Below are 26,353 nucleotides of genomic sequence, written 5' to 3' on the forward strand. Positions count from 1 at the left end.
CTAAACCGCCAATAAATACATTTCTATTTCATTTTCAGTATCTATTTTGCGCCGTCTTATCTTGATCGGGCCGTCCAAACGCGGGCATTGCAGCTACAGAGCCTCATCCCGAGCGCGGCTTCTCCCTGTCCTCCCGCGCAGTGCTCCAGCTAGCGGCCGGCGACACGCTGATGCGCAGGCCACGGCCCACCCCAGGCGCCCCCGCACCTCCAACGCTGCTGCCGCGTCCTCCTCCAGGCCACCCTCCTCTCCTGCTGCAGAAAACGGGAGCCACCGTTGATCCGCAGCACGTCGGCGTACCACTGGATGAAGCGCTCCGGCTCCATCCAGGTCGCCAACGCGTACGCCTTCGATGGTGACGGTGACGCCGCCGCAGGCTGCTCCAAAGCAGCGGCGCTGTGCGGTCGGCCCTGGCCAAGCTCGCTAAAACTGGGCGACGCGCGCGCCATCATCACAAGCGGGGCGGGCGTGCCGCGTGCGTGTGCTGCTGCTGGGGACCGTGCCTTGTGCAGGCGACGCACGTGCGCGTGCTGCACTGGTGGCCAGCGAAGAAGTATGCGCCCGCGCCGTCGAGTTGGTTCTCTCTTGGCAGTTCGGTACTCATGACTCCTGCAGCAAGTAAAGTCAGCTCCTCTCCCTGCTCAATTTTTCCCCTGCACACCAAGTGTTTGTGTTATGTCCTACCTGCCAAGCTTGCATTTTCTTTGGCTGTAGACACTCATTCGTGAGTGTTGAGGCCAGTTTCCTATATTAAAAAAAACTTGCATTTTCTTGGTTACAAAGAGTGGCTGGCGATACCTATATAAAACAACAACAGAAAAGAGTGTCTGCCCGTACAGAATAAGTATCTCAATTTATCATCCGGTTATTGACACCAACATCTCAGTTATTGTTCATACTTCACAGGTCGGTACTAAATTATCATTTTTTTATCTTTTTGCAGCAGTACATTGTTTCAACATGTATCACCTGCTTCTTGCGAGCAGCTTCTTTCTGGTGGTGAAGAAATGGACTTATATCAATACAACCATTGCGTTTCTCAACTGAGTTGTAAGTTGTAACTCCAAGGTTAGTTCGAAACACTTAACTTCACCAGCAAATTTAGTTTGTTCCAATCACAGTGACAAGTTCATAAGGGTTCAAAAATTTTAAGTACGAACTCATAAAAGAAACTGTCAGTTAACTTCTCTTTAACCCATTGGTACTGGTTTTCTTTAGTCCTCCATCTTCTAAACCCCATTGATACTGATTATCTTTAGATACAGCAGGGTTAAATTCTCCTCAAACCCATTGATACAAAAAAAATAGTTTAGATACAGGAGGGAGAAGGATGATTTTCAGATTAAAAGGTGGAGGGCCTATTCTTAGTGTACCATTAAAAATGATAGATGCCACCGTGCTTCAAGCCAAGAAATGGAGAAGAAGCTATCTGAGAATAACCATTATTCATGGTGCAAATGGCACGCCAGATGATTGCTCATGACAGTATTCTTCGAAGACCTATATATTTCAAACTAAGTTACAGGGGGCTCAGCAAAGCACGCCTACCGTACCAAGTATAATATATGGCGTGTTCCTCATTGGTGTAGTGACCTGTTTCTGATCTATCGGTCCATCGTCGTCTCCATCATAATACCATTGCCATTTTCAGGGTATGCCATAGTGGGTGCTCAGTCACCATTGTTTATATTATTGTTATTGTGACAGTAGGACGGCTCGGGTGTGTTTGAGCGATGTTCCTGAGGGCACACTCTGCAGCTATTCCTTCAGATTTTGTGCATTGGCAATGCCACAAGGATACACAAATCTCTTTGAGGTCTAAGAGGTGCTCCATTCCGACAGGCCTGCAACCTTCCCATTTAAGCAATGCCATACTGGTTTCTAGCTCAAGCCGTCGCAGGTTGGGCATGGCTCCTGCCAAAAACATCAGGACCTGCAGAGCCATTCTCCGTTGGCACTTGAACTGAAAATTTACAAGAGTTGGGAACAAAAATCTTGTGCCGCCACGTATGGTGATCTTTTCTTTAGGGACTTGCTGGATCTGGAATTGGAGGTGCATGAGTGAGGCCGTTCCCAAGGACACCAATGTCGTCCTCCATCACCTCCCACTACTGGAAAACTCGGCATTCGTCCCAAGGTTTAGTACCGGTTGATTTTTGACGCGGTACTAATGTGAGCATTATCACCGGGTCTAACGGCTAGTTCCCCAGGAGCTCCCGTGACCCTCTTTAGTGTGTTGGAGGCTTCAACCGTTACTAAAGGTCACCCATTTGTACCGGGTGGAGCCTCCACCTGGTACTAATGTGCCTGAGGGCCTTTAGTACCAGGTGGAGGCTCCACCCGGTACTAACTTCCCTCCTGTAAATCAGGTGTCTTCCTCCTCCTGCCCGAGCCATTTCCTCTAGCTCGGGCTTCATCCATTCATAGCGAAATGGGGGAGGTGTTGCCAGATTTTTGACCATTTCATGCGGATTTCACTCATTCAAGTGTTCTAAAGCTTAGAAACTTCATCCTCCCATGATACATGGTTAGTATACTAAGTTTTATGCTTTAGAGCTAGAGTAATTTGTGATTTTAGAATAAGGTACAATGGAGAAATTTTTCATTTATATGCATGTGTTATTTAGAGCTCATATTTGTGATTTTTAGAATAAGCTACAATTTTTTGGATGCTATGTTTCTTATTAGTCAAAGAAATTGATATGAGGTTAGAGGAATAATTTCATAGTTTAGTCCTTTACAAATATGAGCTAAATAAATTATGGAGAAAATATAATTTATTCATATTTTAGTCATTTGTAAATATGAGCGAGATAAATTGTGGTACATAGAGATAATAAGATGAAATAGAGGTATGTAATTAGTTATTTTTAGAATAAGCTACAATGGAGAAGTTTTTCATTTTATGTTTGAGCTAAATAAATTCTAGGGAAAAATATAATTTGTTCATAGTTTAGTCATTTGCAAATATGAGCTAAATAAATTGTGGTACATAGAGATGGCTACTGCTGCTGCATGTAGTGGCAATGGTGGGGGCGATCGTCGTTCCTCTCGCGGCAAGGGGAAAATCATAGTTGGCCCTCATGATAAGCCAAAGAAAATGAATACGTGGGAGAGAGCAATACTTCGTTATTTGGAAAGATGTCATAAAAATGTTGTTGGCGGGTTACGAACCTCCTTGTTATCGTGGTTGATCGAAGCATGGTCTATATCCTGGACTCTGTGAGAATACATCGACTCATAGACATGCTTAACGGAGCATGAGCTTGCTTCCGTCAACATCACTCAGGTGAATTCAAGGAACAACTTCATATCCACTCTGAATTGCCGGTATGTATTGAATTTGCACATCTCGTGTCACTTCCTTGAACACAACAAATTTTTCATAACTTCATTTGCCATATATATAGTGTTTGAGACAGAACCCATGGCTTTGTACGTCCCAAGTGTATAACTGACATGAATTCAGAGTACGTATACAAATTTCTTAATAATAAATTAGTTCTAATTGTGCAGATCCATTGATCTAATATAATAACATTTGCTAATGACATAGATTATGCACATGAAGGAAAAACTCCTCGAGATGGAAAAAAATCAGGGCAATTCAAGAACAACTTAGTGGGTTTCTTTTGGACGAGGTAGTAAATCCAGCGGGAGAGTTTCATAACGATGAATCAAATCTGCATCACTGTCAGGACTCAGCTTCAGAATAGATGATCCAAAATGTTGAACTTGGAAAGCTGATGCAATGCAATATTATTCATATATGTGTATGCACAATATGTCTATGTATAATATTATCTCAAATGTAATATTATAGATCAAATATAACTTTATATATTGCGTATTAGAACTAGTATACGTAAAGGAAATAAATATGAAATACTAATATAGAATAAAATAAATACAAAATACTAATATAGAATAAAGAAACAGATAAGAAAATAAGAAAAGAAACAGAAAAGAAAAATAATTTAGTACCGGTTGGTCTCCCAAGAACCCTTTAGTACTGATTTAGCAATATCAGTTGGACAACTCGTACCAAGGGGGGTTTGGATCCGATTTTGAAGATGCTTTCCCCAGTGTCCCTAACACAAAGATCCAAGGAGCAGAGGTTATGGAGCTCAGCGAGCCACCTAGGAACCCTGGAGAAACATCACGCTAACAGATCAAGTGTCTCCAGACGGTGGGGAGGAGGTGCCAGTGAACTTAGCATGTCATCCCGGATTTCAGGATATCTCACCACGGATAGACATCTCAGGTTACTGCCACCAAGCTTTCCAAGGGATGAGCGCAATGCATTCATTGATGATCTCCCATGTGCAGTGTCTAGTAAGAATTTCTGAAAACATCATATCTTCAAATTCATCAGGTTTGCGAGCTCTCCTAGTCCATGAATGTTTTCCAATGAGTTCTCTGTCAAGCCAAAGTATTGCAGAGTGCGCAGGGATTTCGCGTTACTGATCCCACCAGGAAAGGCACCAGGTGTTGATGCAATGTCGAGATGCAATAAGCCCGGTAGATGAAAAACATCCGATGGGATACCACCAACAAACCCGCAAGACATTTCAAGTGTCTCCAGATGGCGTAACCCTTGAATCTCCGTGGGTAGCTTCACACAACTACTCCTTGCCTCTACCTTCAAATATCTCATTAGAACCAACTGCCGGAGCTCAAGGACAAGAACTCGGAGAAATTTGACTCCGGAAAAAGATGTGCACACGCAGGCATACAAGTAGTTGCACCGAACAATGCAAGGGATCGAATTTGTGATTGGCTGCCAACTGCCTGAACAGCTGAAATTGTGAAACCTTCCGCACCATTCAGGTTGAGGGAGAGTCGACGGACCTTGCTGTTTTGCAGTTCTCTCATGCCCTGGGAATCGTATAGCACATTAAAATTGTCTTCCGTGCACTTGCTAAGGATCAAATCGAGCATCATGTCATGCACTCGACAAGACAATACCTTTCCATTATAGTCAATCTCTTCAGGTTGAGTCATGCTTCTGTTTACAAGCTCATCAAAGTAGCTATTCGCTAAATCCTCTGCATCTTGCCTGCCAGAATTACTCACAAGACCTTCTGCGACCCATTGTCGAACTAAATCAACTTTTCGAATTATGTGATCCTCTGGATATATACCTAAATACAGGAAACATGTTCTGAGGTGATGAGGAAGATTTCTGTAGCTGAGCCTTAAAATTTGTCTCATCCCTGCCAACGTGGGGTGTGTCCCAAGGTCGGAGCCTAATGAATTTCGTATCTTCTCCCAATCCTCCTTTTTACTTGTTGGTTTGCTGGCTAATATGCTTGCAACAGTAATTATTGCAAGCGGCAGACCGCCACATTTGATGGTATTCCATGATATTGTATCCCACAAATCATCAACTACTACTAAGTACCTGTGAAATTATTTTGAACAGATCCTGTGTTGATTAGGATAGTTGCAATTATATAACGAAAGCATACTAAATTCTTCAATAGACTCAGAAGATGAACATTTAAGGAAAGGCTATTGAATTCGAACCAAGTTCATGAATATTATTTTGGAAATGGATGTCTGCTTAAGGGACCACTCCATGAAAGAAATGGATGTCTGCTTAAGGGACAATAGGTAGGAAGAACAACGAAATCCTTATAGTTTTCTAGAAAGAACAATAAATATATCTTTCTCACGCGCTTATGAAGAGTTTACGACGAATTTGTTCCATTTATCTCTAACATTATTCTGGAAATTGACTTGTTAAAGCTGATTAGCTGAATTGGTAGTAGATACAAGATCGAGTTATCGTCCATGCTGTTAAAGACATAGAGAATAAGTACCTCTTGTGCTGTAGATGTTCTCTAACATTGTCAATGAGGTCCTTCACCTCACGAGGGTAAGAAGACTCCTGCAGGCCAAGTTTTAATCTTATGCTGTTGAGAAGCCTTGCCATATCAGGTCTTTGTGAAACTGAAACAAACGCATGAAAGTCAAATTGTCCCTTAACCCTGTGATAAACCTCATTTGCAAGTGTTGTCTTCCCTAAACCTCCAAATCCTACTATAGTCACTCCTTTCAGTTGTTTCTTTTCATCCCTTGGACCATCAATACCCATCTGATGAGCTCATCCCTTGGACCATCAATACCCACAAGATTCGCTGCCTCCTTGCAGAGTGCTGGCAATCTAGGATCAATACCTGCAGAACTAGAACTAGCGATGCAATGTTCAAGTCTGTACCTCTTACGCCGCTCATTGATCTCTTGCAGGCGAGTCTTGAGCTCCTTGATGTGCTTGGCGGTCTCAAGACAGGCTCTCAAAGTACCGATGAAGTGAGCAATCCTCCTGAAGAAACCTGCCCTGGCATCGACACTGGCAACCCGGAGAGCAAATTCACCTCGATGTCATAGCCGAACTCCCTGACTTGGTTGCTCCAATCCTTCACCTGTGGATCAAGCGCATCTTCATCTTCATGGTCCAGCTTCTTGAGGAGGGCATTTATGGTGCAGAGCTCATCTCGGAGAAAGGCGGTGTCGCTTGACAAGTCTATGAGGTTGCTGCACTTGTCACCCATCAGCTGTGCGAGCTTTGCGAGAACGGACTCCATCGCTCGCACACTTCGATGCACTTAGGTACTGTGTTGCAAATTGGGGAGGTCCTGCGTTTGAGCAACCTTAGAAATGGGTTTCTGAGTTCAGAGAAACCGCACATTTCTGCTTCTGGAGTCAACCCTATCTCCTTTGTTTCCTGGTACTTGGTCCTGGATGTCACACATATTACCATCATCTTTTCTGCTCCTTTTTTCTCCATTCCGTTTTGTTTTGAACTCAAGACTCAGGATTGTTCCTGTCAACATACTACTGGCCCCATTCGCACGTCATGATTGACTACCAAGCACAGTTTTTTCTCGGCGCCCATTTGCACGCCAGTATTAATTTACGGCCCAGTTGATGATGTTATCATCATCCACTTGAAATGCAAAGTTGTGCAAGTGGCCGTGGCAGATGCTTTCCTCCTCGCCTCCTGCCGCAAGTGACCTCCTTGGGCATGTCCGCACTTGACTCCGCAGCACAAGACCCGTGCGTGCCCGGCTCCAACAAGCTACGCACACGTACTGCATGCATGAACGTCGTAGCCAAGCCTGTGATGTTTGAGAGCCCTTGTGGTGCCGTGCCCAGACCCCCAGAGGTTTGCAAGTACTTGAGCATCATAGACAGGTCGGTGCTAGTACTAGATACTCTGCTAAGGGCTGCCTTTGGCACTCTGCAGCTATGGTCCGGTCAGACTTCATTTCCCTAACTAAGCGAGTATCAGAGTATGAATAATGCACAGCAGTTTTCGATGGCCAGTTCAACTTATTAGCTGAGTGGGGACTACACACACACATGATTATGATATATGCTATTCTCAACAAACAGAGGACTACACTAGGCATGCGCAAAAAAGATACTACTAAGCAGCAGCACCACACTAGTCGCTCATGGTAGCTGAGACCCTGAGACGTGACCTTAGAGCCGGCGGCACGCGTTTGTCATGGAGAGATGGAGAGAGATACAGTACCGAGGGTTGTTGGTGACAAGCTCATTACCAGGGCCCAGAAGCAAACGACCTAGCATCACAATAGTCCCTGACATGGTGCTGCACTTGATGGCTGCCCCCGACCCAGCGCTGGCAGCTAGCTTGTGATGAAGAGATGACGAACACTGATAGCGCGCTTCAGGATTCGTCTGATGGTCTGAAAAAGACGGTATGAGGATGCGTAGCCATCTGACATGACGCTACATTGCTGAGCGTGAAGGTGCAGTACACTATAAGGGCTAGCTAGAGTTTAGGGAAATGAAACATATAATCGCTTCATGATTCGTCTGATCGTCTGAAAAATTACGGGTACTTGACTGGCAGCGTTGAAATGGCAGCACGTAGCGACGGATCGGAGCAGGAGAGAGCCGAGACCATTCGCGCTGTCAATCATTTGAGAGATCTTTGCATGCTCTCGACCGCTAGTCCTGGACCAGCAAGCGCGGAGCCAGCGATTTGGTCTGAACAAAAGCGCCAACATATATGTACTATCCAGGAAATTAGCAGGACAATGAAGCTCAAAGTAAGTGCTACTTAGTGAAAGCCCATTTTACTTAAATGAGGAGCCCTGATTTGCCTGTGGTTTATATTAAGCTAGAGATGTTTTGAAAACACATCACAGATTATTACAAGAAGCTGTTTGGTAGAGAGGATACAGCAGATATACACATGAATGATGATTTGTGGCAAGCAGACCAAAAAGTATCTGAAGAGGAGAACAGAAACCTGACAAGACCATTTACTTTGGAAGAGCTAAATGAAGTCATGAAGGGGATCAAAAACAATATGGCACCGGGGCCTGATGGTTTCTCATTTGAGTTTTTCAAGGAGTTTTGGCTGCAGATTAGAACACTTATAAAAGAAATGTTGGACGACTTGCATGCTGGTGTGTTGGATCTGTGGAGATTAAATTATGGGGTGATAGTGCTGATTCCGAAAATGAAACTGCCAAACAATATCAAGCATTTCAGACCGATTTGTTTGTTAAATGTAATATATAAGATCATCACAAAAGTTCTGACAGTGAGACTGATGAGAGTGGCAAGTAGGGTTATCAGCAGATTCCGAACTGCCTTTTTACCAGGAAGGAACGTTCTAGATGGGATAGTAATCCTGCAAGAAATTTTACATGAACTAAAAGTCACAAAGAAAGAATGAAGGAGTCATAATCAAACTGGACTTTGAGAAGGCTTATGATAGAGTTAGCTGGAATTTCTCGGAAGAGGTGTTAACCAAGAAAGGTTTCTCACTGAGATGGATTAGTTGGATGATGAAAGCAGTGCAGGGTGGGCGAGTTGCAATCGATGTCAATGGAGAAAGGGGGGATTTCTTCAGAAGTTTTAAAGGACTAAGGCAAGGAGATCCCTTATCACCGCTCTTGTTCAATCTGGTCGGGGATGCGTTCTCAGCCATGATGTCGATTGCTTGTCAGAAGGGAGAATGGACTAACTCACCTACAATATGCGGACGACACTATCATATTCTTGAAAAACAATACTGCTTTGAAGCCATGTCGAGCATGAAAATTAACTTTGATAAAAAGTGAAGCTTTTGTTATGGGAGCAGAGTTAGAGGAGCAACAAAGGGTGGCGGGAGTGTTTGGTTGTAAGGAGTTCTACCAATGATATATCTAGGAGTGCCAGTGAGCGATCACATCATTTTAAAGCACAGCTGAGTTATACTGCGGATAAAGCAAACAGAAGGCTGAGTACCTGAAAGTGTGACACCATGTCCTCAGGTGGGAAAACAATTCCGATAAACTCTTGCCTGTCTAGCACACCGAAGTATACTATGGGAGTGTACATGCTCTATGAGGAAAACTACCAAGCCCTGGATTCAATCAGATCGAGATTCTATTGGCAAGGAACGAATAAAAAAAGGAAATACCATATGGTGAAATGGGAAGCCTTGGCTAGACCTAGGGACTACGGGGGCTTAGGCTTTATGGATGTTAGAGTTATGAATACCGTCTCCTAGGCAAATGGATTGACAGATTGGAAAACGAGGATGACATCATCTGCATTGAATTACTGAGGAGGAACTATTTAGGTAACAAAAGTATCTTCCAAATAACAAAGGGCTCAGGATCTCAATTATGGAAGGGTTTACTCAAGGTGAGGAGCTGGTTTCAGTGGGGTAGAGTTATAAGGGTGAGGAGTGGACAGCAGACTAGATTCTGGGAGGACACGTGGTTGGGTGACTGTGCGCTAAAGATTGAATTTGACAAATTATACACATACTGCAGGAACAAAAAGATATCAGTGCGGGAACTGTTCGGGGTGGGGGTGTTTCCACTTGACATTTGGAAGGTCTTTTAACTCCGGGGGAGATGCAGGAGTGGTACAGACCGAAGGAAATGGTGAATCAGGTGAGGCTGGATGAAGGTAGAGATGAAATGATATAGGTTCTAGAGAAGAAAAAGCAGTATACAACCAAATCATTGTACAAAGTTATGACTTTTGGTGGTGTGAGGGACTTGGTAATGGAAGTGGTGTGGAAGTGTAGAGTACCTTAAAAGATACAAAATTTTCTTTGGATGGTTTTCCATGACAGAATTCATTCAGCAGTGCAACTGAAAAAGAGAAAATAGACTGGCCCTGGAAACTGCAAGCTGTGTGAAGAGTTAGAAACAACTGACCACATCATGTTTCGTTGCCCTATGGTAATATTCTTATGGACTTTTATTAAAGAAAACCTGAAGTGGCCGTATGTGCCAACTTCTTGCTGGAGTCTAGTAGAGGCAATACTAAAGAATAGAAATGGTAAAATATGTTCGAAAAACTTTTTTGTGTGTGCAGGTGCGATGTGGACATTGTGGAAAACAAGGAATGATATGGTGGTGACCCTGGAGACGATGACGTACAAGCTACTAGCTTTTCTTGCGTACTGGAAGCCATTGCTGAAGCAGAAAGAGACTGGAGAGGTGGAACTGATGATCGGCAAGCTCACTCAAGGATGTCAGGGAGCAGGCGTGGAAGTGTAGAGCGCTGTTTGTGAATGGAGTTTTGCTTTGGTGACAGCCCCTAGTGCTTGTGTCGGTAGAGTTATCTCGTGCGTCTTGGAGAACGTTACATTTATTAAATGTGCTAGGTGTCTTTTGGACCCGTTGTAAAGTGGCTGGTAACCCAGCGTAACTCTGGCCAAATGTAAACGCTGTTTAAGCTTTCACTAAAGCTGGGAGGAAGCCTTTGGTCGTTGGAACGCTTCGAACACAAATCAGTTTGTTATCCTTTAATTTCAAAAAACCGAACCAACTCTTTCGCTGCCTCCTTTTACAGGCGAGCTAAGACACCTCTGCGGGTTTCCCTCCCAGATCACAACAGGACCTGGCGTTTAATTGGCTGCATCGTCATCGCTCTATCATTACTTGGAAGAACAAAGTCAAGGATTGCTGCGTCATCGGCCGCACATCATCAGTGGCGCCGCGCGTGCCCCGCCTGACACGACACGGGCCGGGTGACCTGGCGCCGACTCGCAATAAGAAGAGATGCTCGCGCGGCACTGCGGCAGGCTGCTGCCGCGCGTGCCGGACTGGACTCGCTTGTCTTGGCTCGGCGCGTGTCCGTCGCCTTCGTGTTGGCGCGGATCACCGACCACCTGCCCGATCGGAGCAACGCGGGCATCGCCGTGGAGACGAGACGACGAGCCGTCAATGGCGGATCGATTCGTCGATGATAGGTGGCTCCCGATCGTCCAGCAGGGGAGACGGAGATGGTGAACGTACGTACGCGCAGATCAGATGGATGCGCCGGGGCCGGACGGACGGAGGGACAGACAGACAAGCGAAGTCAAGGCTCTATCGGGGAATTCGGGATTGTGGCTGTGCGTGCGTGCGTACTGCGTCGGCGTTGGGCTGGGTCGGCGTTGCCGGGTTGGGCTTGCGCCTCCTTGCTTGGTTGGGGCCGAGACGCTGGCATTGTTGTTGGTCAAGTTGATACCTACCTTCTATGCTGAATTTCTCAACACTTGTTGCTTGCTTGGCCAACCAAACAAAAAAACTTTTCACATCCCGATGCAACACTTTTTTTTCTCAAACCATGGTGATAAATAAAATAAGGAAGAAAAAGTATGTACTTGTACCGTGTGCCATGCAGGTGGTTAAAAGAAGAAGAAGAAGAAGAAGCATGCGAGCTAGAGTGTAGCTCAGCTGATAAGGTTCTTTGTGGTGGATCCACCTATCCGGATTCGAGTTCGTGCTGAGTGCTCGTATTTTTCTAGATTTATTTTAGAATTTAACCCGCGCTATTATTTTAGGGGTATGCGACGTGTCCGTCGATAGCAAGGCACTAGTGGTGACTCTGTTAATCTCAAGGATTTGACAGCTCAATTTTCTGGATGTGCTCTAAGAGTAGGGTTGTGTGCGTGTGTTCGTAGGGACGAGTGTGCGTACATTCATGTGAATGTTGGCATTAATATGTGATTCGGAAAAGAAAAAGAAGAAGCATCGTCTGTAGTACTGATGTTCCCCTTAAAGGCTTAAACAGTTCGTATTCAACATCCATGCGTCCTTCTTTTTTTTCTGTCTGCGATACATAAGAAACTGTTACGAGGCGGACGTGTCGCGAAATGCATGCCAGCTCAACAAGATCTGTTCGCCATCAGCGTCGTCTCTATATATTCTCTGGCTGAAATTCTGGTTGGATCCGTATATATCTGCATATTTTATGTATCTCCATAAAATATTCGAAATTGGGCACTAATGTAGCGTGTCTCCATCACACGGAAACCGCAATTCGAACCTGGCTAGAGCTTAAAGTCAGCTAAAAGATGAGAATCCAAAGGGTGACAAGAACCGTGAGAATGGATGACAAAACCCCCAATTTTCTCAGCAGGTCTTGTCTGGTTGTCGGAGAATGATAGGAGAATCTACATGTATATATATACATATAAATATAAATATATATAGTAGATGCATTTTCCAATGAAATGAACAGGTTGGCCGAGAGCTTTGTTGTTTTGTGGATTATTGAGTTGTGGCTTGAAGGACTTTAGTCTAAAATATGCTGTCTGTGGGGATCAGACTCGCTGTGCTCTCAGCTCCTTGGTGCGATTCCTTTGCAATTCGAATGTGACAATCTCGATTCTGAACGTGGAACATACACTCGAGCATGTACGCAACTACTACGCATTTCGAATCTGGCAATCTTTGTAAAATGGATTTTTTTTTCCGTAGGTAGGTTACCAAGATGTGTTATTTTGGGAATCATTTGATGAGTTAGTTGGCTTCAATTCATTGGCTGGTTGGCTCGATTATCCTCAGAAACGAAGAAAAGCAAGTGATGCCGTGTCCGTATTATTGGTGCAACACTGACTACTCTTTGGCACGAGGGCACGTACGTGTCAGCAGATTTGGCAACTTTCGTGGATCGTGGTGCGTGTTGATCACTTGATCATGCTCTCGTCTTGTATCGAGTGTAGCAGGACAAAATGTCACATCTGACTGAGGTGAAATTTTTTTAAAATGCTCCGGGGTTATCGTCCCAATGTACATGGAATTCAGTGGAGACCAGTAAAAATACAGGACACATCTTCGCATATATTGTACAAAAGTCACGTGCCTCAAATACATATCACAAAATGATTTCCCCTGACCCTATTGTGTCTATTTTTATCTCTGCTAGTGATCTAGTGCATGCTACTGCATATATGGTTCTTACTTGATTGTTGGGCAACAACAGGGTATACGTGATCAAAAACTTTAAAAAGCAAACGCTGCATCTCATGAGTTGGTCCGTCCCAACTTGACAGGAGAGTTTTACCGTTCTATTGACCTTTATTAAGGTGCTACTGCCCCCCTTTCTTTTCACTCAATTCAACAGCTTCTCAAATTTGAGATCTTCCATTCTTTTGTAGTTCTCCTGTCGTTGCTCTATAACTTTTTGAATTTTTAGTGAGCATTACTTTTATGAGATTGACATGATGACTAGTTGACTACCCCGAGTAACTGTTCATTTGGAACATAATTGAAAAACACGCATGAATCAATAGGATGCAAACAGAATTAAAAATGTTAAAAATTGTCATGATGGCTACTTGTTGTGTTGCTCAAAAGAATATGTTAACGAGGTTAATTAGATAGTATACCATTTTACAAATTCTCCAAACATCACCATTCTATAGGAACTTCATGCCCAATTCTTTTAACTTGTTCCAAAGGACTTTATTTATAGGCAATTTCCATAGGATTTGAATAACTTGAAATTTCCTCCATTTGGGAGAAATTTTACACATGTTTAGGGATTCCAAACTAATAAAGTATTAGGCCCTTTTAGAAAACATACAGGAATTTGTCAGAAACACAAGTGGAAAACAGATTATTGCAAAACACTGAAAACCATAAAAGAATGGCTATTTGGATGACGGGTGTGAAAGGAAAATAAAAATAAGATCCAGAAGGGAGGACACAAAGTAACTTTATTAAGTTGGGTCTCATGTTAGAAGTCCTATAAAACTACTGAGGTACAATCTATTCCATTATACTCCCTCCGTCACAAATTATAGGTCGTTTTGTCTTTATTAGATTCATAGACTTTGTTGTGCACTTAGATATACCTTATATCTAGATGCATAATAATATCCATGCATCTAAAAAAGCAAAAACAACCTATAATTTAGGACGGAGGGAGTAGCTTCATGACAATTTTGTAAACATTTCTCCTCTGCTCCAAATGCTTTGGAACTCCCAAATAAACCTCCATAGGAACACAGTAGCAATGTAGAGTGCCCCAGGGCCTACCTTTTGAACCATCCTACGGCTACACAAAAGCATACAGAACTGCTGAAGAGGCTAATCGATGGTTGGCAGCCAATACACGTCAAAAACTCCGTCACGGATTAGCTAGGACGATTAGAAGGATGATCAGAAATAAAGAAGGGTTGATTAATCAGTACATGTCTGATTGTCTCCTTACTTATTACAAAAGAAAAGTTTATAACCAGGAAAAGGACATTTTGATTGCGACCCTACACTTTTTGACACCATTTCTTCCTCCAAAAATTAAATTCCTCCTCCCGCAGGACGCTTTCAGAGCCCCCACAAGATGCCAACCTGACGACTCCAACGTCAGCATTCATCAGTTTTCTCTGTCGTATTTAAATATATTGGCCATATATATAAACATATTAATTTGCCAAGCATCTTTTTTTTTGGATGGCTTGTTGCAAAAATACTGCTCGTGCATAGTAGATTGGTAGCATGACAGTGACCACACGTCGACATGCTGTAGAAGACAATGAGAGAAATGCTGCTCATGTGGTGGCTTGCAAATATTTGTCCGCCGTACTGCAGCGAGAGACGGCGTTGTCGCCCTCGCTGTACAGCAGGGCTACACTTGCCCATCGTTGACGTAGCCATCCCCCTGACTCGATTATTGGCAATGATGGTAGTGTCCAAAGTTTAAAAATTGATTGTATTGTTGTTATCCATGTACTCTCACGGCATTTGTTGCAGCTAGTAACATGTTTCTTTTTGGTTTGGCGGTGCAAGTGGAAAAAAGGTCACCAAATCTAGGAAAATGGTAAATGTCATGAATTGGATGGGACTATACATGTCACTATATAATGGTTGACTGTAATAGTTTAGAATTCAATAATACTATCGTGAATTTTGGAGGATCATGAAAATTAATTTCACGGGAATTTTAAAGGAATATTGTAGTTAATGAGGGGAATAAGGAAAACTTATGCTGTTTACGAAATTAAACTATACATATACTACTATAATATACAAATAATTGAACTATAACAATTGGATGGGAAATTAAGGAACATAATAATTTCACGGAAATTTCCGAGAAACACTGCAGGAGCTAGGAAATCCTATGTTTGGCAATGGGACCAAGCTTCTTTTGCAGCATTAAAGTAAGGCGGCTAAATATCGAGGAAAAAAGAAAAAAAAATGAACATCCACAATCCTGAATCTTGATTTTTTTTTCTCCATAGACTTAAAAAATGATAGAGAACACAATAACTCGCAATAAAACTACCATGTGCCCCATCCTGTCAAAGTAAAGTACGCAATGCATCAAACCAAACACTTCTAAATATATTTTTAAAAATATCTTTACCATCTTTATGAACGTATGGTCTGGCCCCATATCGAAACGCCTCATATATTTCCCCAAAAAAATATTTCCGTAAAAAATATGCTACGTTTTTTTATACTTAAAAATATGCTACGTTGAGGCCACCGTGCAAACAACACGACGAGCCCTGCAACGAGAATCAGAGCCGGCCAGCTGTATGTGTATCAGTGTATGTACTGCTAGAGTGCTAGACAGTATACAGACATGCATTGCAAACTTTTATCACAGCACACTCTCCTGCACGACTACCGATGAGGCCGGCGTCTCGGCGAAGCCTCCATTCCTGAAACGGCCACGGCTTCCCCTCTCTGTCGCTCTGTCTGGTCTGCCTGCCTGTCCGAGCAGACGGGGGCGGTTTTAAAAGGGCCCGTGCGGGCGGTGTGGTGTAAGAATCTCGGAAGCAACCGCAGTGGAGACATGCCCCCTCGCATAGGGGTCGCGCTTCCTGTCCCGCGCCGAGGAGGTGGACGAGGAGCGGGGAGGCGGTGACGATTGCGAAACGGAAGGCGCGGGTCTTGCGGGGGCGCCTGGTTCCCGGGTCTTGTTGGGCGGGCGCGGGGCGTCGTCGTCCTCGACGGCGTGGTGTTAGTTCTTGGCTGGCGTCTTCGTCCTCGCGGGGCGCGGGGTTCAGGCGGAGGTGAGGTCATTGGAGTTCTCTCTCCAGTTTCTTCGATTTGAGTTGCCTCTTTGGAGATGTTGCTCTGTTTCTTCTCCTTTATTTTCTTTTCTCAGCGATTTGTGGGGGCGGTGGGTGGTATCTGAATTGTGCGGTTTCATGGTGATTTTAGCTTGGTTCTTGGGGACCCAAGTGAAGTAGTAATTCTGGTTCTTCTGCGGATACAATTTCAGTTCCGATCGATGGGTTTGGTGATTTAAAACACTAGAATTGGATTGCCTGAAGTTTGTGTTCTTGAAGGTCCTACTTCTAATCCTGTTTGTACTAATTGCTGAACCTGTGGACTGAACTTTTGTCCCTTATGATTTTCCAGCGTGATCACCAACTCTTCGGGAGGCCGCTGAACAGGGAGGAAAGGAGACGGGTGCACGGAGGGGATCGGCATTGGGTGGTGCAGGGGACTCCGGGGATGGATCGCCGGAGCTGGCTGTGGCGGCGCAAGTCGACGGACAAGAGCCCCGCCGACACCGAGACCTCGGCCTCGGCGTCCTCAGCATCCGAGAGGCTCACTGACGAGCAGGTGCGCTTTGCCTCCTGGCCTTTCTTCTCAACCTACCAAGCCTCACAAAACTGATGTGTCAAAAAAAAATAGTAAATTTAACATCCTCCATCTAGTCATGCTCTGAATTCTGCATTTGTACAATGTCAAACCCAATTTTAGAAGGGGACGCACAGTGAAAGTCATTTCTCCGTATTTCCGACGCGTTTAGTCAATTCAGTATTAGATGCGTTCAGGGAGAAGAAAGATGCAAATCAGGCAACAGTAGCAGTCTTCACATTGAAGAATAATGATCCCCGGTCTAGGAGTGAACCGCAAGCAAGCATTGCCGGGTGTTCATTTGACTTTCCGAGTCCTGCAATCCTTCAGTTAACAGGTCATGTAGCATGTGCAGTGCATGTGAGGTTTCATCCAGCGCCAGATCCGTAGGGCCTCGGGCCTCCCATTCTCTCAAGCCTGGTAATCTACCACCAAGTTGCAGCACAAACTCTCCAAAACCCCGTAGGGTTAGACCGGGATTTCCGACGACGGGTCAGTTATACCATAGACAAAGTCCCTGCTGTTCCTGGCCCTGAATTCTGATCCCATGACTGTGAGCTATAGGAGCCTTGTGTTTTGTACCTTCAGATGTTTCAGCAATTCTGCATAGGCATAATTCATTGCCTGCCAAAAACAGGATAATTGCGCGAAATACAGGTAGACCCGCAAGCAGCAGATCAATCATTTTTGGCAAAGGCGCACCGACCGTACTCATCATCTATGCGCCCACATGGCGCCGAGGGCCAGCAAGATTCAGTTTCTCATTCTTCCCTCCTCCATGCATTGCTGACCAGATCTCTCTGTTCATGATCATGTGAGAATTCCATTCAGTAGGAGGCCACCGACTGGACTGTGGGGGTAGAGACCGTCCTGGTGGTTTCCATGCCATGCCCTACCAGGGAGGCTCGGCTGGGCAAGGCAAGCCCTGCCCATGGACAAGGAGGATGTGGGTGTTGGTTGGGACTCGCTTTTCCTCTGACACCATCATGGCTGCGCTTAAGCAGGATGCATTGCTTGGTTGGTTGGCTGGCCGTTCGGCCGTTCCTTCCATGTGCTTCACTGCATGTCTGTGGCATGGCCTTTGGCCCAACCCAAATGGCTCATCCTGTTGCTGCTGGGTGCCGGCGCAGAGCAATCAAGATGCCTCCCTATCTTTCTTCCAGCTCTGGTCCTGCGCTGTGGGCTGTGCATCAGTATTCAGTACCTGGCGCCATTGCTCCTCCTCTTTGACCGGAGCTTCCATTCGCCATGCTAATGTCAGTTGGGGCTTTCAACACCCTGACCAAGTACTGCCTGCCCTGCCGTTTAGATGTTTACTGCGTGAGTAATTGGGATTCATGGGGTAGTGATGTGTGCTGAAAGCTGTGGCTGACAGCCTTTAGGCTGTAGGCTAACATGGTGTCGCCAAAGTACCATGCCGTGCGTTTCGATGTGACGGCGTTCGGTGCCTTGACAGCGATTCTGATAAATCTTTCTATAGCTTCTAGTAGAGCTCGTCGTTATTGCATTGCTGACATTTCAAATATTCAACCAACCATCTCACTGTTGTGTAATACTGTTCCAAGCATAATGCTATTTCAAATCGTCAGCCTACATTTGAGATCGATCACATTCCTTTTCCTAGTTTCTGCAAAACAAGCAGGTTAATCTGCAGGATGTTTGACAGTTTTGGGGTTCTTGATCAGGATACTGCCAAGAGCTCTCCAAAATCGACGCAGTCACCGGAGATCTCATCGAAGGAATTGGAGGACGACAGCAATGTAAAAGTGAAGGTGTTGAGCGAGAGGCTGTCATCCGTGGTTCAGGACATTCGTGCCAAGGATGATCTCGTGAAGCAGCATTCCAAAGTTGCAGAGGAGGCTGTTCTAGGTACGCTCCGACACAAGAGTGAATCAGAGGTTTGCAGTTTCTTCTGAACATAAAGTTCAGACAAAAATCTTGACTGCATTCCTTTGTACTAGGATGGGAGAAGGCCGAGAAGGAGATCGCGTCGCTGAAGACGCAGCTGAGCGCTGCGACGGCCAAGAACTCTGCGCTGGAGGACCGGCTCGTCCACCTCGACGGCGCCCTCAAGGAATGCGTCCGGCAACTCCGGCGAGCCAAGGAGGAGCAGGACCAGACGGTGCAGGACGCGCTAGCGCAGCAGGCCCGGCAATGGGAGTCCCACAAGGCCGACCTCGAGCTGCGCATCATCGAGCTCACGGCGAGGCTGGAGGCCAAGTCCGAGCGCTCGGCGGCCGCCGACGGCGACACGGGCTCCAGGCTGGCTGCCATGGAGAAGGAGAACTCGGCTCTGAAGGCGCAGCTGCTCGCCAAGGCGGAGGAGCTGGAGCTCAGGACGATCGAGAAGGAGCTCAACCGGCGGGCCGCGGAGACGGCGAGCAAGCAGCAGCTTGAGGGCATTAAGAAGGTGGCCAAGCTCCAAGCCGAGTGCAGGAGGCTGCAGGCCACGGCGGCACGGCGGCCTCCCATGAACGCCGAGCTCCGGCGCTCCCCGAGCTCGGCCTGCGCCGAGTCGGTCACGGACTGCCAGTCGGACTGCTCCGACTCGTGGGCCTCGGCTCTGATCACCGAGCTCGACCAGTTCAAGAACAACGACAAGAGCGGTAGCGCGAGCACCAGGGCCGCGAGCCTCGCCGCCGCGGACATCGCCGTGATGGACGACTTCCTCGAGATGGAGAGGCTCGCCTCCGCCAACGAATCGTCGAAAGGCGACGCCGCCGCCATCGAGGACGCGAGCGGGCAGGTGGCGAAGCTCGAGGAGAAGGTCAAGAGGCTGGCAGCCGAGAAGGTCGAGAGAGAGAAGGCGCTGCACGAGGCTCAGCGCGAGCTGAGGAATTCCCGCCACCGGGTGATGGTGGCGGAGGAGAAATCAGCCGAGCTGCAGCGGCAACTGAACCTTGCCAATGGCGAGAAGCACGCCATGGAGACCGAGGTGGAAGCCGCCGAGGCTAAGAGAAGCGAGCTTCAGGGTAAGCTTGAGCTGGCCCGCACCGAGATCACCGGCTTGCTGGACAAGGAGCGCATCCTGGAGGAACGGCTCGAGTCTGAGAAGGCGTTGACGCTGGAGCTCGCGGCCAAGTACCAGGACATGGAGGCACTGGGAGCGGAGAAGAGTGAGCTGAGCGCTCAGCTGGAGGCATCACGGTCTGAAGCGAAGAAGTTGAGTAACAAGATCACTCTGTTCGAGAGGAAGCTGGAGGTGGAGAAAGCCTTGTCGATCCGGCTCGCGACGAAATGCCATGGTATTGATGCTCTGGAAGCGAAGAAGAAGGGCGTGGAGCTCGAGCTGGAGTCGGCACGAGAGGAAATTGCATCACTGCACAAGAAAGTGAGTAGCCTGGAACTGGAAGTTCAGGAAGAGAAGGCGTCGTCTGCAGAACTGGCAACGCGGTGTGAAGAATTGGAGGCGTTGGGTAAGCACAGAGATGAGCTTAGAACCCAGCTTGAGTCTGCAAATTCAGATATTGTTAAGCTGAATGGGAAGGTTAACATGCTCGAGGATGCAATGGAGAAACAAAGGCCAGTGGCAGTGGAATTGGAGTCTCAGCTTCAGTCGAGACAAGCTGAAATAGAGAGCTTGAAGGAGAATGTTGGTCTGTTGGAAAAGAAGCTGGAGAGCCAGAAGAACTTGTCATCGGCTTACATATCTGCACTAGGTGCTTCTGAAACTGAGAAGAAGGAACTGGCTACTCGGTTTGAACTCAAAGAGAAAGAAGCCGAGGAATTACTCAGGAAGATGAGTTTGCTGGAGGAACATATTTACAAAGAGAAGGCACGATCGTCTGAATTTGCAGCGAAATGCCTGAAGATGGAAGAACAAGTGCCAAGCAGATCTCTGGGTCACGAACCAGTGAAGTCTACGTCAGTCCAAGATCTTCAGATCAGAAAGGTAAATTCTACAGAACCAATTGGCATTTAAACTGCCCATCTGTTTATGTTATCTATCGTGATAAATTATGGTAATGGATGCAGTAGTTTCAGAACTTTCAGTGGTGTTGTTACTCATGGAAACTCAACCCTTTTTTGCAGGAGAAAGAGCTGGCCAAGGCCGCAGGGAAACTAGCAGACTGCCAGAAGACCATAGCTTCACTCAGCAGCCAACTGAAATCCTTGGCGGATTTCGACGAATTCCTCCCTGGAATGGAGTCCGGTGGCGCCACCTCAGCCGACTCCTGGGACGGTGGTGATCCGAAGCTGCTCCAACCAGCGAGCTATCCCTCTCAATTTGGTTGTTTGGCAGTCACATGATCCTCGTGGCAAGTGGGTTTCGCCGCATGATTGGTGTGATGAGATTGCCATGATCTTCCACCCACATGTCATATAGAGTTAATTTAATAGTCTATAGGTGAGCAAATGTTCATATGGAAAGCTGTTTATAGAGTTGGTGGTGAAGCCTTAAGGGAACTCGTATTGAAAAGAATACAATATCTTTGATCTCCCTGTCCCATGGAAATGGCTTTTTCCCCCAACATGTGTTGCATCTTTGATTATTCTGCTGCCTATTGCTATCTGCAATCTGCAGAGGATTGGATCGTGTAGTGAATGAAATATTCAGTTAGCTTTGAAACATCCTCACTGTCAGAAGACTCCAGAAATACGGCCAAAGGTTCTATCTCATTCGCGCAGCCGCATCTTGCTGCCCACTCCCCAATCATTCGTATTTGACAAACAAAGGCTAAGGCTATAGCGTTGCTCAAACCGAACTAAACCCTTGTTGCCTAGATAAGGAACTTTGAATGAAGAAACATGTCGGGACAGATGACCTGGATATCAGGCAGCAGACACAGGAGTTAATATAGTATTCCCTCGGGTTATAAATACTTGACGTTTCAAATAAAGATCCAATTAATTCCCCAGGAGCTAAATTCGTTGATGTGCTGCCCCCTGAGGCGAGAATGCACCGGCAGTCAAAAGGAGTGGCACCCACTTCATCGCGGCGACCAGTCACACCAATGTGTTGCACGGGCAGCCTGCCTTTAGCCAACCTAGATCCTAAGCAAGATACAGATAGCTGAAGAGAGACACAGGAGAGGCAGGTGACATGAGGTAAGTTCTTGGCTTCTTGGGGGCAGTCTCACTTCAATCTCAATTTATAAAATATGTTGGATTAGGTCTAACAGAAATAGCACAAGCGCATAGTTCCATGTGGCAATGGCATAGTACGCAACAATTCGTTTTCTATATATTAATCATTAAAAAGGAAGAATGGAAGGTGCAACTCACTTGCTGAGTTTCAAATGGGATCACAAAATTATGTCTCGGATAAACTACAGCACAAAAATGCATAATTCTACAGAATCAAGCACAAGGCAGGTAATGAGATAAACGATACTCAGCCTAGGCAATATGCTGTTTCTTGCTCTTCTTCAGGGATTTGCTTCTTTCTCCAGATTTTCTTCTCTTGGGAGTGCACATTTCATCATCGCTATCTCGCTCCTCATCCTCTTCAATCGTTCTACTCTTCTTTTTCTTCTTTTCTTTCCTGACATGCATTTCGCCATCACTATCGTAATGGTCGACCACTCCGACTTGCTCCTCATCCTCTTCAACTGTTTTACTCTTCTTTTTCTTCTTTTCTTTCCGAACTACAGCCTCAGCCTCAGTCTCATCCTCTTCAATTGTTTTACTCTTCTTTTTCTTCTTTTCTTTCCAGAATTCAGCCTCAGCCTCAGTCTCATCCTCATCAATTGATTTACTCTTCTTTTTCTTCTTTTCTTTCCGGAATTCAGCCTCAGCCTCGTCCTCTTCAACTGTTTTACTCTTCTTTTTCTTCTTTTCTTTTCGGACCTCAGCCTCAGCCTCCACCAAAGACTCTGGTTGCTTGGACTTTGTCTCTTCAGGCTCTGGAGCAATAACAGTGTCAGCATATGACCCCCCAGATGCCCTTGGAGGAAATGCAATTTGATGGGTAATGACACTTAAGGTCTATGAGTTTTATGATTCTAATGATAAGAAAAATAAGATGTTTTCCAGAATTAACATTGCCTAATGTTAAACTCATCAAAACTAGGATATCGCATTTGGGAATACTACAAATACGAAAAAATTGGTGATCAGTGACAACTGTTGAGAATAGATAATAACCTTCAACAGAAAAATGTGAATCAATAACCACAGTTGTAAGATGCTGCTTCAGAAAGACCTGCACAAGAAAAAAATGAGACAACAAATTATCCATAGAAATAGCTCAACATACACTACGAATAAGTCATTTTCATTTAAGTAAAAAATTGAAACAAGTATATCATCATCTCTCAGTGACTACCTATTTACTTTATTTTGTTTGTCAAATAAAAAGAGGCCCAAAATTAGTTCACCATGCAGTAAATAAAAAAATAACTCCAAGATGTGCTAGAAAGTTATGAAAGCAGCTGTTAAGACTTACCGCAGAAAGCAACTGTCTTGTGTTTGTGTCCCAGATACGCAAGTAGCTATCCAGTCCTACAAAGATGGGCGGTATCCTGAGTAATCCAGAATTCTGAAACTTGATGTTTTAATTTCTAACAGAAGCTATCTGGAATGCCAAGTGAAACCAAAGCAGCCCCCAATAAAAAGAAACGGGCCTCTGGAGGTAGCCTCACCACAAGATGCTATCAAAGGTAGCTCCGGATGCCTAACGATTGATCTAATACTTCCACTGCATTTGCCAATATAGCATCCCAGCAATTTTCCTGAAAAAGGGGAAATGTTGATTTTGAAATTTTAGTTACAAAGGAAAAGGAAAATACTGATATAAAGCTGCCAAATAGTAGCTCATCATAGCTTTCACATGTGATTCTTTTAACAACACAAACATGGAGAGATATGTAAACCTCGGCTAGTCATTATACATATTGGGCAACTTCCTTCCTGTTAATGATAACCTATTGCTGATAATATCTATATACTTAAACTACCATCTGAAAAGCAGTTTTAGACAAATAATAGTCCATGTTCAGCCTGCCAACAATTTGTATCAGTAGACATGTAGGTCACCATTGTTTTAGTTGTAATAGATCATATTAGCTGCAGATTATTGGCTAACTGAGATAAGCAAACAAATAGGTTGACCAGAACCTATGTAGGAACAGTGGAACAAAAGGCGAATTTAGTTGAAACCATCCAAAGCAAGTTCCAAAAATAGAAACTAAATATGACATTCTAAAGAAGGCAACATATGATCAAGTTTTCAATTTTGTGTATAAGCAGAAGATAACATATAGCAGCTTATCATACCTGTTCTCATGTCAAAGGAAGCAAGGTCCCCTGTTCCTGTACCGATATAGACATCATGCCCATTAGGATCAGCAGCAACTGCCTTGATTGGTGACTCCCTAAAATCAACAGAGATTGCAGGTCTTCTTTGCAATGCAGTATCATACAAGCGGACCTGAAAAAGGTACACACATTCGCATAATATTGTCTAAGTATCATCATCATTGCATTAGCAAACTATGGAGAGATGCCAATGTCTTTATGAGAACATGCCTTGCTAATCTACAGCCTAGAAGACTGTAATGACATAAGTGCAATGAATTGTCTTTTACTCTATAAGCTACGAGGAAACTACAGTATAACACTACAGTCAGTTAATAGGTGCCCGAGCAGCCAAGTTTGTTGTGATGAGGATAGTCCCATCACATTGGAAGCTTTGATGCAAGTACTATTATCAATATAATGCCTTTTGGCACAAACATTGAGCCAGGTTAACCACTTTATGCAAAGCAAGGATGAAATTACAGGATTCTAGCTGTTTGTAGGCCTGCCCCATTTCCGCAAGTTTTGGGTCTGGCATATTAGATATTGGAAAAATAGCATGCATCTCAACTAATGCACATGCACTTATAAGCTTACTAACATCCTTGCAATACAGGCACATGATCAGCCGTTGAATCAAAACATGCTCAATATGTTCAAAGTTTTTTCTTGGCATATCAAGAGATATAGGCATCAAGCTTTCATTACCTGATGATCATTTGTGCAGGCTACAATTTTACGATGATCCTCCTTGCACAAGAAGGTTCCAGCAGTGAACCAAGGCCGAGTGAATATACCAAGGCTATTGGCTCGGGGCTTCAAACAAAACAAAGAAAGAAAACCATTTAACAAAGTAAGGATTTGCTATATTAGTACCGGAGAGAATTAACAAAGTCAATGGGTGCTTACAGATTTAGCAGACCACATCTTGCTACAAGATGTGATATCCCACAAGTTCATTTCTATACCTTTCCTACAATAAAATGGGGCCATTATTTCTGGAACTCAAAATTTGCTTGGACTTTCATGTCACAAATAAGAAAAACGCTGAACAGAAGCAATAAAGCTCAAGCTCAATTTTTAAACTACAGCAGATAACCATACTTCAGATTATTTAAACTCACCCTCCAAACATGGCATAGCTTTCACCATGATCCACTGAGCAAAATTGCACATTACCCCCACTGCACACGTCCCACGTGGTTGATGGCCCAGCACCCGAGCCTGAAGCTGCATTTTCTTTTGTGATGGACCTCATAGAAGCTTTCCCCTTGTCCGTGCAGGCAATAAATGTGCCTAACCTGTTGTGCACAATCGGGTCAAATAACTTGGGTCCCCACAAACACAAATGATCCATGAATTTTGCGAAGTATGTGTAATCGTGCAGGTGAAGCACAGCACAAACTAGAAATCTAGAATGACAACAGATGGGACAATATCAGGATGGAAAATTACATTGAGTCTGAAGACTGTCTCGTGAAAAGGTGCAGCGCGACGAGAGGATCACCTTCAGCTCCACCATCAGTTGGTGCTGGTCCCACGGTCTTGACAGCAGCCAGAGCATTCCCATTCAGCGGATTCAGCAACTCAACCTACACGAAATCACCGAAATCATACACCAAAAGGGACATTGCAAGCGGCGCATCAATTCCGTAGAGCAGCAGCCACTCACCACGCCGTTCTTCCTTGCAACAGCCAGGACCTGCGGAGCAGCGACATCGATCGACAATTAGAGGCACTCCCTGATGGTAAATGAATCTGAATATCTGATAAAGCTTCAGTCGGAAAGGAAGCGGGGCGAGGGATGCTCACGGGGTCGGCCGCTCGGTCGGCGAGGGAGGCGGCGACGATGGCGCGGGAGGCGTCCGGGGCGCCCCATGTCTCCACGATCTTGGCGGCGCCCGCGGGCTTCGCGTGGGCCTCGACGACTGCAACCAGCGGGAGGCAGGCGGGGTCAGTGCTGAGGAGCAGTAACGCGCAGCGGAGGGGACGGGAGGAGAGAAGGGCCGCGGGCTACCTTTGACGAGGCCAAGGATGTCGGTGGTGAGGGCGCGAAGCGGCGGGCAGCCGGGGCTCTCCACCACGGTGGTCCGCGGCATCCTTCAGCTCCGAGGTCGTTTCGGCTCGCCGGCGCGGGGGAAACCTGGTGGGGGAGGACGAAGCGAGAGGGCTAATTCTTTTCTAGGGTTTTACAACGTGCCGTGCGCCGCCGGCCCGCCAAGCCGCGCGGCGCGGGGGCGGGGAGCTACGGGCTC

At 45.5% G+C, this 26,353-nt stretch overlaps 2 protein-coding genes, 1 long non-coding RNA gene and 1 pseudogene across 5 annotated transcripts; 2 read left to right on the forward strand and 2 right to left on the reverse strand.

Annotated features, from left to right (window-relative positions):
- Positions 1–73: 73 nt before the first annotated feature.
- LOC117845914 (uncharacterized) lies at positions 74–10,758 on the forward strand. 3 transcript variants are annotated; one of them, XR_011897394.1, is made up of 5 exons: positions 74–623; positions 944–3,330; positions 3,411–3,470; positions 3,557–10,223; positions 10,360–10,758. It is a non-coding gene; the product is annotated as an uncharacterized lncRNA (long non-coding RNA). The 3 variants fall into 3 exon arrangements; XR_011897393.1 differs by having other exon boundaries at positions 74–618; XR_011897395.1 differs by having other exon boundaries at positions 74–618; positions 947–3,330.
- Positions 4,508–6,590, reverse strand: LOC117845913 (disease resistance protein RGA5-like; annotated as a pseudogene).
- A 5,189-nt stretch (positions 10,759–15,947) lies between the features above and the next one.
- LOC117846354 (uncharacterized) lies at positions 15,948–21,331 on the forward strand. The gene is made up of 5 exons (XM_034727496.2): positions 15,948–16,282; positions 16,635–16,841; positions 18,545–18,728; positions 18,821–20,751; positions 20,892–21,331. The coding sequence occupies exons 2-5, from the start codon at positions 16,731–16,733 to the stop codon at positions 21,108–21,110; spliced, it is 2,445 nt and encodes an 814-aa protein (XP_034583387.1). The 5' UTR covers positions 15,948–16,282; positions 16,635–16,730; the 3' UTR covers positions 21,111–21,331.
- A 691-nt stretch (positions 21,332–22,022) lies between these two features.
- On the reverse strand, positions 22,023–26,270 carry LOC117846355 (uncharacterized). Its single transcript, XM_034727497.2, has 12 exons — positions 26,116–26,270; positions 25,911–26,026; positions 25,771–25,800; positions 25,554–25,690; positions 25,223–25,399; positions 25,008–25,071; positions 24,807–24,914; positions 24,078–24,231; positions 23,444–23,533; positions 23,248–23,303; positions 22,947–23,004; positions 22,023–22,705 (listed from the first exon to the last, which is right to left on the reverse strand). Exons 1-12 carry the CDS (start codon positions 26,195–26,197, stop codon positions 22,200–22,202), a joined length of 1,578 nt encoding a protein of 525 aa, XP_034583388.1. The 5' UTR covers positions 26,198–26,270; the 3' UTR covers positions 22,023–22,199.
- Between the last annotated feature and the right edge of the window lie 83 nt (positions 26,271–26,353).

This window comes from Setaria viridis, chromosome 2 (assembly GCF_005286985.2).
Source record: "Setaria viridis chromosome 2, Setaria_viridis_v4.0, whole genome shotgun sequence".
NCBI lineage: Eukaryota > Viridiplantae > Streptophyta > Magnoliopsida > Poales > Poaceae > Setaria > Setaria viridis.

Bases quoted from the DNA above. Each gene is read 5' to 3' on its own strand.
- LOC117846354 (XM_034727496.2), top strand. From the start codon at position 16,731: ATGGATCGCCGGAGCTGGCTGTGGCGGCGCAAGTCGACGGACAAGAGC. The intron at 18,729-18,820 runs GTACGCTCCGAC...CCTTTGTACTAG, and splicing joins TGCAGAGGAGGCTGTTCTAG to GATGGGAGAAGGCCGAGAAG. The intron at 20,752-20,891 runs GTAAATTCTACA...CCTTTTTTGCAG, and splicing joins AAGATCTTCAGATCAGAAAG to GAGAAAGAGCTGGCCAAGGC.
- LOC117846355 (XM_034727497.2), bottom strand. From the start codon at position 26,197: ATGCCGCGGACCACCGTGGTGGAGAGCCCCGGCTGCCCGCCGCTTCGC. The intron at 26,027-26,115 runs GTAGCCCGCGGC...CGCTGGTTGCAG, and splicing joins CATCCTTGGCCTCGTCAAAG to TCGTCGAGGCCCACGCGAAG. The intron at 24,915-25,007 runs GTAAGCACCCAT...TTTTGTTTGAAG, and splicing joins AGATGTGGTCTGCTAAATCT to CCCCGAGCCAATAGCCTTGG.